Below are 13,534 nucleotides of genomic sequence, written 5' to 3' on the forward strand. Positions count from 1 at the left end.
CAGGCCAGACTTGGGTAGAAGCATCTAGCTTTGGATGGTTTGAAAGCATTTTGTTGTTCTCATGGGATTACTTGAGAGAGTTTGCATCTGTCTTCCTGTAAGAGACTGTCATAGAAGAGCAGGTATGCTATAAAAGGCAGTGATTATATAATACGTATTTTAAAAGTAGGGCAAAGCATTTGATTCTTGCTGGGTGGGTTATGGTGGTGCACTCAGGAGACTGAGGCAGGTTGACTGGAAGTTTGAAGCCCAACTTTGGGTTAGATGACAAGCTCAAGGCCAGCCTGGAATACATAGCAAGACTGTCTAAACAACTGGGCGTGGTGGCATAGGACTTTAATCCTAGCACTTGAAGCAGAAGCAGGGGATTTCTGGGAGTTCTAGGCCAGTCAGCTATATAGTGAGACCTTGCCTCCAGACTAAACAAAACTCACAACCTTATATATTCCAGTAATATGTGACTGACACATAGTAACAAGAACCTGTTTTATTTTATCCAGATACAGAGGTTTGCATGTTTTGCAAATATTGCTTGAGAGCAACACTCCTATGTACAGTGCCTTCTAATAGCTCGTAAACACAGATACGTATCCATAGTGCAATTGGCTCAGCCAGGATCCACCTTGCACACATACTTAAACGACTGATCAAACCAGAGCTGTTGTGTCACGGCGGCTTTCTAAAGGTGGAGAGTTTTCTCAGCAGACAGAACGTAGCACGTCTCTCTAAATGGTATCTGCATTGTTTACTCCACCTCAGGGGTTAATTCTTTGTGACCCAGGAACTGGGAGTGGAGCCCCTCAACATGGCTTTAAGTTAGGGAAGAACTGAGGTTATCAGAACATGGGGAGTCTGCTTTGCTTCCCTAAGAACAAAAGTCACAATGAAATCAGATCACTTCCTTTACAATACCTAAATGATGAAGCCAGCAATGACCACCTGGGAAAATTAGGATCAGTTCTGCTTCCATCTTTGAACAAGACCCAATTGACTGCTTTCAAAGTTACAGCTTCCCCAGATGTGACACTCAAGAGCAGTTACATAAAAGAAAAAAAAAACCCTTAATTTAAAAACCTTTATTACATTTGTTTATTGTGTGTATGTGTATCAGAGGACAACTTCAAGATGTCAGTTCTCTACTATGTGGGTCCTGGGGTCAAACTCAGGTCAGCAGGCACCTTTACCAACTGAGCCATCTCTCGGGCCCTCAAATCAGTATCAATGTAACAATCATCATACCTCACACAGTTGTAGCAATAGACAATTATCTTGGCTTTTCCCCTTTCATCATCCAGTTCTCAAGATGCAGCTATCTAATAAATTACCCAGAACACCAATATTATATGGACTCCTAGAGAATTCCTTCCCACATCAGAAACATGTTAGCAGTGGGAAGCTGCCTTTTGTAAGGAACTGTGTTGGCTTCACTATGTGTCACACACTCCCTAAGCTAGGTTAGGTCAACTCACGCTTGCCCTGCAGCTCATTTTATAGCAGATGGTGAACAAATCACTAGATTGGGCATTCATTCCCTGAAACCCCTCTGTACACAGGCCTGAATTCGTGGCCACAATGACCTATTAGGCCTGAAGCTTACCCACTGCCAAGGCAGCTGGAGATGCTGCTGTTGCTAGCTACTGACACTGGCTCCCTGATGTTTACACAGTAAATATTTGCCGCCTAAAACATTCCAGATTCCAAAACTCATGATGAGCCTGTGGGTGTTGATGGATAAATGTACTTTGATATTTGCCTTTAGTGATGCAAAACCTGGTAAAATGAAGTCCTCAAAGCTTGGAGCCTTTTAAACTTGGCCTAGTAAGGTAAAAAAAAAAAAAAAAAAAAAAAAAAAAAATACAGCAATTACACATGGAAACAGAACCTGTGAAGTAACACAAATATTCTCTCCGAAGGTACAATCAGGCTGTACCTGGACCTTAAGCAGCATCATCACCTTGATCTCACAAGTAATACAAACAGTTAATTGGAAGTGTTAAAGGGCACCAGCAACCCTGAAGACGCCAGTTCCCACACTAGCCTCCCGAGGAGGGAATCGACACACAGACTCAAGTTGCTGATGATGATCAGAATAAGGGGATTCCCGTGTTCTTTGTAACAAATACAGTCAAAGTTCAAAGTCTTGGGAAACTTTTTTTTTTAACTTTAAATAGACGTGGGGAGTGGTTGAAATTAATAAGTGGGTAGAAAATGCTGTCCTTTGGGTTCCAGACCCTGCCTGCTTCCTTCTGGAATTCCTTGTAGAGTCTCCCTACAGCAAGATTCTAGTTCCCCTTCAGCAGTTTCGGCCTGGCTGCCAAAGCCAAAGCTCAGACACCTCTGGGGTAAAAAAACATAAAATCTTATCCCCTGTACCGTGAAATCATGCAAGAGACGTGGGAGAAAATGAAGTCTTGGAAGCAGTGCCATCAGGGCCTGCTCCTCCTCCCCAAACTGCACGGCACAGTCAAGTCCCACATTCCAGTGGAGCTGGAAGATGAAAATGGTGCCTGCTGCCCTGTACCATGCCAGGCAGAGAAACCAGAGGAATTGGCACATGCCTCAACCTGGCCCAGAAGTCAATTAAGTAAACTGCAAACGGGATTCACAACTGTCTCCGGCTAGAAGATTTTTCTGTTGTTTGGCTCTCACCCACTTATCATCAGCGGCACGATTCCAAGTGAGGATGTGCAAAGAGTTGCTTTGTTCAACAGTGTGCACAGAAGGGGGCTCTGACGATGCGCTGCCTTCATGGTCAGCTTCGAGAGCAAGAGTGCCCTGTCCTCCAGCAGCCACATGGTCTCTTTGTCCCAGTGTCCATCACACTCCTGGCCAAATCCCTGAAGTCAGTCAGTGTCACGTGCATTCAGCATGCTAAGTTTATTTACTTAAATATGCGAAGCTCCCCCCCCAGCAGAAGTGCTAGGATTGTGCTCCAATTGTCTTGGGTGCCCAATTTCACGTCGAGCAGCAGAGGGCAATCTGCTGCACCTTGCCCAGGTCAGTCAGCAGCTGCTTGATGCAGTGCTTGAGCTGTGGAAGCCTGGCCAGTGGCTCTGGGGGCTCCAGTTCCCCAGTGTAGTCCAGCCAGCTCTCCAGTACTGCAGGGACAAGAGAGAGAAGATCCAGTGAATACTTAGAACCTGACTTACAAAAACTTCAACACAAGGACACAAGGCCATTTCAACCTAGGCTGCCTCAGTATTAGTACCCCACAAAGCATCGATCCAGGGCACAGGCTCTAATGTTAAAGGTTTGCAGTGAGCTATGCCCCATAAGCTTGTGTGTTGACTGCGTGGTCCCCAGCTGGTGATGCTGTCTGGGGAGAAAGTCGGTTGAAACGGGTGTGTCTCTGACAGTTATGCCTGGATCCCTTCCTCTCTCATCCCAGTCTGCCAAGAAACAGACAGATGCTCGACGACACGCTCTCACTGCCATGACTCTCTGAAATGGTAAGGACTTAGGCAAATTTTCCTTCAAGTTGTTTATGTCTGTTTTTTGGTTACAGCAGCGACAACACAAATGCTTCACGACAGTGCAGGCCTCAAGCCCTAGTTAGTGGTAGAAGGAATGATCTGCGTCTGTGCTCCCCAATACAGTGGCCACCAGCCAAATCAGATACACCTGCTGAGCTCTGGAAACAGGCAGTGCAACTACAGAACGCATCTGAATTGTATTCACTTTTAATGTGGTACCTAGCCATACAATGCTAGCTGCTGTTGTGCCAGAGCAGAGCCTAGAAGGCTCTGAAGACCAACTGAAGTCATTACCAGTCTTTCTAAAGCTTTCCCATGTAAACAGGGCAGGCTGGGCTGCTAAAAACAATGAAGAGTCTATAAGGATTTCAAGGTGGCTTTTTAAAAAAAAATCACTGTCAATTCTGATTTGCTTCAGATTAATGTGTGATATATAATTAACACAAAATATACTTATTTTTCCCTTTAAGAAGTTAGTGTAAGCCTGGTGTGGTGGGTACAGCTTTAATTCTAGCAATCAGGAGGCAGACAAGACAAACCTAGCCCACATGGAGAGACCCTGTCTCAAAAACTAATCTGGCCAGGCATTGGTGGCAGGCACACACCTTTAATCCCAGCACTCAGGAGGCAGAGGCAGGTGGATCTCTGTGAGTTCAAGGCCAGCCTGGGCTACAGAGGGAGTTCCAGGACAGGCAGGGCTACACAGAGAAACCCTGTATCGAAAAACAAAAGTTAGGCTTGTCCTCACCGAGGAAAAACTAAGTGAAATGAGCAAGAAGACAGCTGTCCCTCACGACCAGGCTGTGGGCTTCAGAAGGCAACACAGGAGGAGCTGACAAGTGATGCAAAGAAAGGAACCCTACCATCCAGCTCCTTCTCAATGGAGTCCATCCGATGCGTCACTTCATCCTGAAGAGACTCCACATGTGTCAGCAGGTTGAACTGCCACTGGTGCTGTGAGCTCACTAGCCCTTCTCCACCTCTGTCCAGCAGCTTCCGAGCAGGGGCTTCTTCCGGCAGGACCTTCTTGGCAATGTATTCCTTCACCTGGGCATGCAATGATGTGTCAATCACTGAGCAGAGCCAGCCAGCTCTTTCTCCAACGGGCTAGCATTTACAGCCCTGGGAAAAGCACTGCTTGCCTGAATGCCCTCGATCCCCCATCTACTGACGCCCATGTGGTGCCCAGTGCATCAAAATGTCATTGCCTCAGAACTGCACCCACGGGCTCAGAAGATCCTGTAGATGCTTCCTCTGGCTTCCCCGGTGCCTCAGCCTGAAGCAGGCCTCTCAGAAGCTTGAGGGCTGCCCAGAGCAGGACTAGTATAGAGGAAGGTTAGGGTATTAGAGTTATGTTTAGTGAGTCCTGGCTGTCTCTCGGTGAACATGTGGCCCTGATGTTATTCCCCCTATCAGCAACATGGATGTGGTATTCTAAAATTTCTTGAGAGCTGGGTGGTGGTGGCGCACGCCTTTAATCCCAGCACTTGGAGGCAGAGGCAGGCGTATCTCTGTGAGTTCGAGGCCAGCCTGGGCTACCAAGTGAGTTCCAGGAAAGGCGCAAAGCTACACAGGGAAACCCTGTCTCGAAAAAAACCAAAAAAACAAAAAACAAAAACAAAACAAATCTAAATTTCATGAACGTGAAAATATGGGGCCAGTATATAGTCAGCTCACCAGGGGTTTGCCTTGATGAGGGTAAGATCTTCCAGATTTCATATGTGTTTCCTTTAGAAATCTGCTTAATCCACAAGACTGCTTGCCTTTTACTATACAGTTTGGGATCTCAACCTTTTATGGCATGACACTGGGAACTCAGAACAGAGTGACTTAAAAATAACAAAACTAAATAACAAACAAAAGGCTGGCTCTTGGGAAAAATATCCAAAGTAGCACATACTTTAATGAGATTAACCCTTCTTATGACAGGGCTAGAAACAACAACGTGCAGTCTTGTGGAAAACATTAACAATGGGCTTGACCATGCTCATGCTAATAATTAGCACCCAGGAGCAATTATGATGTAAATGATACTAAAGAAAAACCTCATTTTTCTTCATTCTATTTTTTCCAAGTTTGAATCACTATCTCTACTTGATACCTCCTCTCTCTGTCCCTGAACCCCCAATTCTGCCATTTTGTGGGATTTTCTGGAACTAATGACCTTTGGCTAAAATGGGTCCACTGACTTTGTACTCATCTTAATAGAGGAAAAAACAAAAACAAAAAACAAAAAACAAAACCCTCTGCTGAGCAAGTTTAAACAGAGTTCTATTAAGAAGTATCTTTCACAGAACAAATAGCCTAAGAGGGGGGGTCTTACAAGCACCTAGCCACTAAGGAAAGAGTAAGAGAAGGCAAGCCACGTACCTTTGGGGAGCAGGGTTTAGGATCACTGTCGCCTCTGCTCCTGTCTTGGTCAAGAGGCCAGCCTAGGCGAGGGGAGAGGGGGTCATCACCATTCTCACAGAGGGGGTTGACTGTATCGTCAAGAGCAGAGCCTCTCGTCTCCACTACCAGCTTCTGCTCCACAGCAGGGTAATAGGTGCGGGGCTTCTGGTAGCAGTGTTCACTGGTGATATAGGACTCTTCCACAGACCGGGGCAGGGGCAACGGCTTCTCCACTGCCCCATTCAAAGTTCTATAGCTCGGGGATTCCTCCTTGCTCCTGGTGTCTGTGATGTGAATGTGTCTGGAATGCACTCTCCCCTCTGCAGAGTGCTGTTTCCAGGGCTGGCACCACAGCTGCAGATCGGGATGCTCCCTGCTTCTATGGGAATGGCAAACAGAGAAACAGTATTGAGGGCCGCTAGGCCCATCGCAAAGCTTCTTGACTTACGAACTCTCTCCCATAAGGAATATCTACCCACGTATCATATTGGGGTGTGGATCCGCAGTCTCTTAAGAGGCCACATCCCTGGTCTCACTGCAGCCGCAGTGGGTAGAACTGGACTTGGCTGCCGAGCAGTGAGTGAGCTCAGGCTTCCTCCTTTAAAAACTAGTGCTACCATTTGTCAGCTACCAGCTCTGCCTTTGGAGAGGAAGTGAACACATTAGAATGGACATGCTCTGTTGGTGTGAAGGCATCCTTTACATGTGGCTTATAGGAGCTGGGGAGACGGCTCAGCAGGTAATGATGCCTGATGCCAAGCTGACAATCTGTGTCTGATGCCCTCTGATTGGCATGTCTGATACACATGGTAGTAGAGAACCAACTACCAATGGTTGTTCTTCTAACCAGTGCACACATGCTGTGGTACACACATACATAAAAAAACAAATGTAAATTACTAAAAATAAACTAAACCCAATCAACTGCCACAATAACTGTGGCATGCAACAACACTCAGTTAGCAAAGGGTAAAGGTGCTGCAGGTGGCTAACTACGTATGGTCATTAATCCTAACATTTCTAAAAGACTTTTACAGTTTTCTGTTTTCACCATTCCAAAGAAAACAGTGGCCCGGGTGAGTAAAGAACAGAGACTCCCACCACACAGCACAGCCTCTTTTCTACCTGATGCAAGGGGTAACTGCAAGAGTGTTCGCCCAACTCTGTACGGATGCCACAGCTCCTGGAACCATTCCTGTGGACCTCTAACCAACAGAGGTCATACTCATTTATCGGGTCATAATCAATTGTAAAGGAGGGAAAAGAACAGAAGAGAAAAACATCACAGTATACTGTTCTCAGTGGGAACAGTACATTGAGAGTTTGTTTGTTTTTGTTGGGTGGTGGTAGTGTGTATATGTACATGTGCACATGCTAGGAATTGAACCCAGGGCTTTGAGCACACTAAGCAAGCATTCTACTTATCCTCTCAGTCCTTTGTGCCTTTCCTGGAACTCACTTGGTAGCCCAGGCTGGCCTCGAACTCACAGAGATCCACCTGCCTCTGCCTCCCGAGTGCTGGGATTAAAGGCGTGCACCACCACTGCCTGGCAACCTATCATCATTTTTAAAATTTATTGATTTTTATTTTTTAAAAATATTTTATTTATTCATTTACTTATTTATTTAATGTATACAAGTGACCTGTCTTCAGGTGAGCCACCATGTGGTTGCTGGGAATTGAACTCAGGACCTTTGGAAGAGCAAGCAGTGCTCTTAACCTCTGAGCCATCTCTCCAGCCCAAGGTTTATTTTTTAATTGTATGTCTGTGCTCGAGGTATGTATGTGTTTGCGCATGTGCTAAAGGTAAAAACAACTGGTCAGAAGAGGGCCTAGAGTTACTGTAGTTGTGAGCTGTCCAAAGCTGGTGCTAGGAACCAAACTTGGGTCCTCTGCAAGAGCTGTAAGCATTCTGAACCTGAGTCATCTATCCAGCTCCCTGGCACGCATGTGCACACGCGTACACACACTTCAACTTTCAATGATTACTTTTAATTACACTTACTTATTTTGTTAGGAGGCCATTGCCGAAGGCATATGTGTGGAGGTCAAAGGACAACTTGCAGGGTCAATCCTTTCCTTCTAACATAGGGGACCCAGGCAGGGATCAAACTCAGATCATCAATATTGGCTGCAAGCACCTTTATCCACTGAGCCATCTTACCTGCCCACCCTTCATTTTTTAACTACCCAGAACTTCTATTACAACTTTGATCGCTAAAAGGAAGAAAGAGAAAGAGGAAGAGACAGACAATAGTAAAGGCAGGTCTAGAGCACAGGGGGATGACAGTACTCCAGGGCTTCCATGAAAACAAGGAGCCACCAAAAGCCAAAAGCCAGCTCCACAAGGCCTACAACTTCTCTATATGGGCACAACTGTGCCAGGGACAGGAGTCCGAGCAGCCGCTCCTTGAACAAGCTGCTAACAATGACTCTCCCAGCAGACTTTTAAAAACTCTGTGTGTGTGTGTGTATACACACAAAAGAGCATAGATGCTCTCAAGAGGCCAGAGAGAGCATTGATCTCTCAGAGCTGGGGTTACAGATGGTTGTGAGCTGGCCAATGTTGGTTGTTGGTGCTGGGAACTGAACCTGGGTCCTCTGGAAAAGCAACAAGAGCTCTTAACTACTGAGCATCTCTCCAGCAGATTCAAGATTCAACAGATTCAAGATTCTTTGTCTATGAATCATGAGTGTTTAGGATGAAAGGATAAACAAAATGTGAAATACATTTTGCCTTATTCCAATACAATATAGGTGAATCTTGAAGAAATTATGCCATGTGAAATAAACAACAGGTAAATAACTGCATGATTTCTCCTGTGAGGTATCTGGAGAAGTTGAATTCATAGGGACAGAAAGCAGAATGGTGGTTGCTGGGCTGGGAAGAGGGGGAGGACACTAGAGATTAATTAATGCATGGAGAAATCAGTCTTGCAGGATGAAAAGTTCTGAAGACTGACTACATGCCAGTGTAATGACTTCCACAAAACAGAAATGTACAGAAAAACGACTAAGACAGAAAGAAAACAGACATGGTGTTCATGCCTGTAATCCCAACTACTCTGGAGGCCAAAGCAAGAACATTCTTGAGCTCAGAAATTCAAGAGACAGACCAGGCAAAAAGAAAATTAAAGAGCTGAGAGCCGGGGGTGGTGGCGCACAGCGAGATCCAAGACAGGCACCAAAACTACAAAGAGAAACCCTTTCTCAAAGAAAAAAAAAAAAAAGAGCTGAGCATAGAGAAGGAGGCAGAGGCAGGTGGATCTGTGAGCTCAAGGCCAGCCAGGTCTATGTATCTAGTTCCAGAACAGCCAGGACTAAATAGAAAGACCCTGTCACAAAAGAAAAAGGGATAAATAAACAAACAAACAAACAAATAAAAAAGGTTTAGATGGTAAATTTTAAATTTGCATTATGTATATTTTAAGACAATTTTTAAATCCCTCAAAACTGTACACCCAAAGATAGCACAAAACAAACTATAAATGAGTACACCACACCATAGTGACCCACACTTGTAATCCCAGTTCTCAAAAGGCTGAGATAGGAAGAATGGTGTAGACTGATGCCAGTTTGGACTACACACTGAATTAATTCTAGGTCAGCCTGGGCTACAGAGTAAGAATCTGTCTTTAAAACAAAACAAAACAAACAAACAAAACCCCTAAGTTTTAATCCCTGGGATGCACCTGCAGTTAAATGAAAAACAAAACAATAACAACAAAAAAACCTAAATGCATACACCATGTCCTGGTTACTGTATTGGTTACATGGGTTACACACTAACCAAATTCAATAAGGCCTTAAAATAAGTTAACTTAATTACATGTAAAATATTCCTCAATAAAGTCAATTGTTTTACAAAGGAGTGCTTATTACATAACTGATTTTTTTCCTGGGGAGCAGGGGGTGGGGGGGGAGCAAGGGTACTGGTAACCACACTCAGAGACCCACACACACGCTCAGCATAGCATCAGAATTTTTGGCACAGATCTAAACACATCAGCCTTAGGGCTGACTTTGAGGCTTTCCACTTTCTCCCAGCCCTAACTGAACTGAGATCCAAAGCTGCAGGCAGCACACTTACTGCAAGATGCTCATCTTGAGCTGCAGGCCGTGAAGAACCTCAATCACCTTCTGTACATCACCAAGAAGCTGATGGGTGGCCACGATCTTCTTGGCATTCTGATGGGAGTAGTTCTCTTCTAGAAATGCCAGGCCATGCATATGTCCCCGGCTCAACCACTCCTTGTCATACCAGTACTTGAAGCCAGGCCTCTGACCTAAAGTGGTGGCATTGAGAGAGGGTCAAACATGGCCTGAGAGAAACCCAGCCTGCCCCATTATTGATCCAATCATCCGAAGTTCCATAACGGACTGATGACTGTGTTCATTTTGTTCACATTTACTTGGCACCTGACTCTCTCTGTCCTCTACCAGGTATTGGAGACAAGGTAGGAATATAGGCATGGTCTCCTGCACTGGCCACAGGGGTAACCAGAGCATGATTCTGATTTATTTTCCTTTCTCCTTCCTCATCTCCCTTCTCCCTTCTCTTTGCCCTGTCTTCTCTCTTTTTCTAGACAGGGTCTCACGTGGTTCAGACTATCCTCAAACTGACTCTATAGCTTAGACCAGCCTTGAACTCCTCCTGTTTCCACTTGGAGAGTTCTGGTGTTGTGGAATATTGTTTTAACTATGTAAAGACGTGTTACATTTGTTATGCTGAGAATGTCACTTTAACTGTGTAAAGGTGTGTTACTTGTGTTTGTGCTGCATTGGTTTAACGATGTAAAGACGTGTTGCTGTTTCACCTTGCCTGCCTAAGACACCTGACTGGCCTAATAAAAAGCTGGATGGCCAATAGCTAGGCAGGGGCTGGGAGGGAGAGACAATAATAGGAGGAGAAATCTAGGCTTGAGGAGGAATGAGAGAAGGAAGAGGAGGAGAGAATGAGGGAAGTGGGGACAGAAGCCAGGCTGCCACCAGCCAGCAGACATAAGAAGCAGTGAAGTAAGATATACAGAAAGAAAATAAGTAAAAAGCCCTGAAGCAAAAGATAGATAAAGAGAAACAGGTTAATTTAAGTTGAAATAGCTAGCCAGAAACAAGCCTAAGCTAGGCTGAGCCTTCAAAACTAATAATGTCTCTCTGTCATGGTTTGGGAGCTGGTTGGTGGCCCCAAAGAAAAAAGTGCATTCTGGGATACAGATGCACACAGTCATGACCGGTGGACTGCCTCTTACATTTAAGTCAGACTCCTCCTTCCTCCACTCAGAACCTTCCAGAGCTTTGGACCGCTCACAGAAGAAAAACCCAAACCCTAACTATTAAGGCCCACAGGACCATTTCTTCCTGCTCTCCTCATTCCACCCTATGTTTTTCTGACTTTTAGGAACACACACACAAAATCTTTTTCTTGGCCTGACCTCTTTCGGCATTCACCTAGGCCTCTCCAGGACTGGTGCCCCCCATCTCAAGTGGTCTTTTTGCCACCATCCAGCATCAAAAGAGCCTTTTCAGGTCCCTGCTTGCTCCTCATCACTTTCTCCTCCTGGCTTCACCTGTACACACAGTCTTGTGCGTATTTAATTTGTTTCAACTTTGGTTTTCTGTTCCCAATCCTATGAGGAGCCAGAAGAAAAGGAGCCATTGGTGGCCACAGTCCCAGAACTTGGCAGTGTTTCAAATGGACTCATCCAGTGAATGAAAGGCTTCAAGCCCTTTCCAATAATACCACCCACCCCTAACTAGACAGGTGACAGGGCTCCTTGCTTTATCTGGACCCCTGCTTCCCATCTGTCTCCTGACAAATGACCCAGACGGCTCCAGGGGCCCTGCTCATTACAAGCCTCCTTAGGAAGGACAGAGAACATAAGCTCAGGGACTCAGCAGTACCTTGTGCTCCAGAAGCTCAGGAGACAGCACTTTTCAAAAACACTCATTCACTCTACAGTCACTATAAAACCCCTGAAAACAGGCTGGGCATGATGGAAGGGACAGCCAAGAGCCATGGACAACCCCTCTTAATCACAAAACCAACTGATCCCGCTAAGGAACTGAGCAAGACACCGCTTAGTGTGGAGACAAGCTGTGCACAGCCATGCCTTGGCTCTCCCTCTCCAAAGCATATTTCTCTTCCCAGGGGCAACGATGCAATGGAGGGCAGGTGTACCCTCCAACATCCCTGAAATGCCAAGAACAGAGCCACATGCCCATCCTCGGATTTCTCAAGGAAAGAAGTGCTTTATTGCTGAAACTGGAACAAGAAACCAGCAAATCCCTGAACAAGAATGATGGGCTAATTAACTCATGGAGCATTCAACATTGTGGATAGAGCCGCAGCTAGACCTATAGACATTCTAGACTGCTGTACCACTTTGTGCTCATTGTTACAGTATCATGTGTGTTTTTCACATTTCAAGAAATGTTCTAGATCAAGGTCAAGCTTTCTGCTAGGTAAACACTTTCTCACACACATTCTCCCATTGCTGAGTTTAGGAGAGCTGGCCACTGGGGCCTTGCAACAAAGGTTGGCAGAGTCACCTAGCCATCAGCAAAGACATCCATCAAGAGTACAGACAGGGTGTTGCGAGCTGCTGTGCAAAGAAGAGGTTACACACTGCTCACAGCCTGGCTCCAGAACCTCTACCTGGAGGGTCTTGGCAGATGTAACAGGTGTATTTTTCGGGTACATTTTCTTCCAGTAGTCCCATGCAGACGCCATGCTGCCAGCACTGGCATTCTTCACACTGTGAAAATTAAAGAAGCAACAGGACTTAGAACGTGAGAAGCCCCTAGAAGCAGGCCCACTTACTGGGAGTGAGGGTGAGAGGCAATGGGAGGAACACTCCCTACTGACTTCTACCCAGCAAGGCCACCACTGACCACATGGAGCTTTGTACATAAGTGAACAAATTAAGTTAAAAAGTCCTTAGTTCTTTAGTCCTAAGAGCCATATCTGAAGTGCCCATATGAGGCTATCAGCTCTGGTACAGGTCATGCACATAAAGACCATTTAGATTGTGAGGTGTGGGGGAGCATGAGGCTAGCCTCAGTTACATAGCGAGACTGAAGCCAGCCTGAGATACTTTAGAACCTGTCTCAAAAGCAAAATTTAGATGAATTGAATAGTACTGACTCCAGACTGACTCCTGCCATTCCCACCTCTCAGCCTCTACTGCCAGTCAACTGGGGAGCTACAGCCCTCATTTCATACCAAAACCAACTGCAAAAGGATAAGCAAGACAGGCATAAGGTGGTTCTAGTTTGTTTGTTTGCTTGTTTGTTTGTTTTTAAAGTCTTTCAAGTCAGAGTTTCTCTGTGAAGTCCTGGCTGTCCTGGAACATGCTTTGTAGCCCAGGCTGGCTTCAAACTCCAGAGATCTGCCTGCCTCTGCCACCTGAGTGCTGGGATTTAAAGTGTGTGCCACCACCACTCAGCTAAAATATACATAAGGTTCTTAAACGAAATCTCCAAAGTTCTAGAAGAAACCACAAAAGTCTGCACTTAGAAACCAGAGACGTATGGTAGCATGTAACTATAATCTCAGTATTTAGGAAGTAGAGACAGAACACAGCAAGTCTGAGGACAAATGGGGCTGGAGTAAGACTCGTTAGTTTCATCAGCTTGAATCTAGAATCACTTGTGAAAAGTCTCTCAACAA

At 45.4% G+C, this 13,534-nt stretch overlaps 1 protein-coding gene across 3 annotated transcripts in view; it reads right to left on the minus strand.

The window, feature by feature from the left end:
* Positions 1-469: 469 nt before the first annotated feature.
* Positions 470-13,534, minus strand: part of Phf20 (PHD finger protein 20) — a 107,325-nt gene continuing 94,260 nt past the window's right edge. For 2 of the 3 annotated variants that reach the window (XM_036184830.1, XM_036184829.1), the window contains 5 exons: positions 12,521-12,620; positions 9,956-10,151; positions 5,844-6,243; positions 4,337-4,520; positions 1,151-3,098 (listed from right to left, as the gene is read on the minus strand). In XM_036184830.1, the coding sequence (XP_036040723.1) occupies positions 2,956-3,098; positions 4,337-4,520; positions 5,844-6,243; positions 9,956-10,151; positions 12,521-12,620 (1,023 nt within the window). In that variant the 3' untranslated portion in view covers positions 1,151-2,955. Of the gene's footprint in view, positions 3,099-4,336; positions 4,521-5,843; positions 6,244-9,955; positions 10,152-12,520; positions 12,621-13,534 lie in introns of all 3 variants that reach the window. The other variant, XM_036184828.1, reaches the window with a different exon arrangement.

This window comes from Onychomys torridus, chromosome 4 (assembly GCF_903995425.1).
Source record: "Onychomys torridus chromosome 4, mOncTor1.1, whole genome shotgun sequence".
Classification (NCBI taxonomy): domain Eukaryota; kingdom Metazoa; phylum Chordata; class Mammalia; order Rodentia; family Cricetidae; genus Onychomys; species Onychomys torridus.